Source organism: Amblyomma americanum, chromosome 8 (assembly GCF_052857255.1).
Source record: "Amblyomma americanum isolate KBUSLIRL-KWMA chromosome 8, ASM5285725v1, whole genome shotgun sequence".
NCBI lineage: Eukaryota > Metazoa > Arthropoda > Arachnida > Ixodida > Ixodidae > Amblyomma > Amblyomma americanum.
Window position 1 is genome coordinate 26,306,570 of NC_135504.1, and position 2,569 is coordinate 26,309,138.

Here is a 2,569-nt window from a genome sequence, read left to right on the forward strand (position 1 = left end):
TTCGCGGCTTTGGAGGCCGGTACGTCCGGCAGTGAGGCGAGAGAGCCTGCACAGGTGCTCTTCGCGGCGACTGTGATGAACAAGATGGTGATGAACTACGGCGTCTGGTGATGAACTACCAGACGGCGTGATGCTAGGGCAAATCTTGCCTGTAGCACTTTTGCAAAACGTGGCGTCGTGGAGACGCTGCCAATTGGCTTTCCAGTCGATCACGGTTATCAAAGATCGTTTCCGCGTTAGTTCTTGCCCCTTGATTAGGAGCAAGGGATGCCAGAAGAGATCGCGTTGTACACTCAACACCAAGACGATAGCCTCCACGAGTACACACGCGGAATGCAGGAAGTCTATAAAAGGCCCGATCTGACGGCAACTGTATAGGTCGCGCGTGTAATCAGGCGGTGTAGTCCACGTTTTAAGCCTCATTACCGGCGCCATGGTTTTGATAACCTAAAGGGTTTGGCACAGATTGCCAAGACAGTGCACGGGGATTTATCCATCGAAATGCGCTACGAGCCATTTGCTAGACCCGCCGAAAACCTCGAAATGGTCATGCGCCTCGCCTCAAGGGACGTGCATTATTAAGAGACCACCAGGACAGCGCCGATAGAAGGGGGGACGTGCACAACAACTTCGTGGAACGCAGGACCCCATTTCCCGCCTTCCGTGCGGTAGGCTAATGATCCGCTTTGCTAGAATTGCGGCCAGGCAGGTTACATGGCAAATGGTTGTCAAGTAAAGCGTGTGCAGGGAGTGGTAACACATGGGCGGTAACACCGGCCTGTCGACGTCGGCGTGAGGCACTTGGGAAAGCACAGCTCCAGCAGTGAAAAAAATCCCGCGCCTTGTCGCCGGCCCGCCGATCCGGCGACGGAGAGGCCTTCGTTCCTTTTACCTATAGAGCGCAGAGTTTTAAAAACGTGTTTTTCAAAATTCGCGGGCCGGTTGGTGTACTCGTAGTGACCGATTTTGAAGCTAAAATCGTGGAACAAAGACGTCACTGTACCATGACGTCGCCAGGCCACCACACGCTCTCATTCGCTGGAGCCACGGCAGACACGACGTCACGGGCACACTTCCGGTAGCCGTGAAAGTCGTCTGCTTGTGCCGCCGTGCGAGCCTCTCGGGTAAAGTGAACTAGAACTATTGGGTAGTGAGCTGACTCTCCGGTGGCGGCGTGCGCTCCCGCGTCGCCGGAAATGTGAACATTTTTATGTTTTCCCGGAGACCCGCGCGGAGGCGCTGTCGTCGTCGTCAATGTAAACCTCCGCTGCCTCCGCCGCTGCCTTCCTGGCTTTGCGCGCCGCTGCCTCCGCTGTGCTTTCTTTCATGTGTTCCGAAGTTTACATTACCAATTCTAATGTTTATAAGAAATCATCGTAGGGAAGTATATCGTGCGTCGCTATTGCGTGTGAAATGGCACCACGCCGTTTGAACCACTGTTTTGCGCCCGGCTGTAAAACGGGCTATGTACATGTAAAAGGTGCCCCAAAGCCGTCGTTATTCAGCGTGCCCAAGGATGAAGCACTTCGAAGACTGTGGGAAAAAAACCTCCATCGAGCGGACAAGCCTCTCGAAGACACAAGTGCCGTGTGCGAACTACATTTTGAGCCGCGCTACGTAATTCGCGACTATGTACACATCATTGGTGGCAAGGAAGTGCGGATCCCACGTGGTAAGCCACTGCTTAGCAGTGATGCTGTGCCAACCATTCTTCCAAACCTACCCGCGTATTTGACGAAAAAAGCTGTGAAAGAGAGGCCTGCTCGTAAAAGGAAGTCAGAGAGTTGCGCGTCTCCGGCGAAGCGTAGACCGTGCTCGAACAGTGACACGACGGTGTCCTACACAAGCGCTGCAACGATTGCTGAGCAAGGCGCGGCCTCCTCGACGGAAGCAGGCGTGGAGCCGGACGCCGATGCAGAATTTTCATGCCCACTGGGTCAGCAGGAACCCATGCTGTTATTTGACAGTCTTCAGGTACCGTCGGAGCAGTGGACCAAGCACAGGTTTCCTGGACACGACGGTGTCGTGTACTGCACGTCTGTGTTGACATCAAGAAATGAGGTGTGCTCAGAAAAAGTGGTAATGTTCTTTCAGTCACAGACGCACAGTTACTACAAAGTGTTTGTGAGAGGAATTCTGCTAAAAGAAAGCACATTGCAAACAAGCGGGGAAGCAGAAGATGTGCTGAGAGCAACTGATTCCATGAGTGTTTGCACTGGAGTAATGCGACTTGAAGATTATGAAGAAAGGTATTTTACGAAGAACCTTAAATCCCACGTAGTGACCCTCGAGCAAATGTACTTCAGCAGCAATTGCCTGGGTCAGTTCGCTGAAAGAGGTAATTATGCTGTCCATTTTGCCTAATTTGCAACTCATTTTATGTTGCGTTCATTGATTTTTTGGCTCCGTGGGAACTCAATTCAATGCACTTTTCTTGCAGGTACGCAGTGTGTGTCTTGCCGCTACTTGAAACGAGCACTGCAGATCAGACGAGCGAGGGTCAAAAGAACTGATAAAAAGAGCGGCCGATCTGTTGTGCTTAAACTGCGAGCTGCAGCGAGAAGAAACA

General features: G+C 52.3%; 1 protein-coding gene across 1 annotated transcript; it reads left to right on the forward strand.

Annotated features, from left to right (window-relative positions):
* Window positions 1-1,253: 1,253 nt before the first annotated feature.
* Window positions 1,254-2,364, forward strand: LOC144102241 (uncharacterized). The gene has a single exon (XM_077635550.1). It carries the CDS (start codon window positions 1,414-1,416, stop codon window positions 2,362-2,364), a length of 951 nt encoding a protein of 316 aa, XP_077491676.1. The 5' UTR covers window positions 1,254-1,413.
* The last annotated feature ends 205 nt before the right edge of the window (window positions 2,365-2,569 follow it).

Coding starts and splice junctions, on each gene's coding strand:
- LOC144102241 (XM_077635550.1), top strand. CDS start 1,414: ATGGCACCACGCCGTTTGAACCACTGTTTTGCGCCCGGCTGTAAAACG.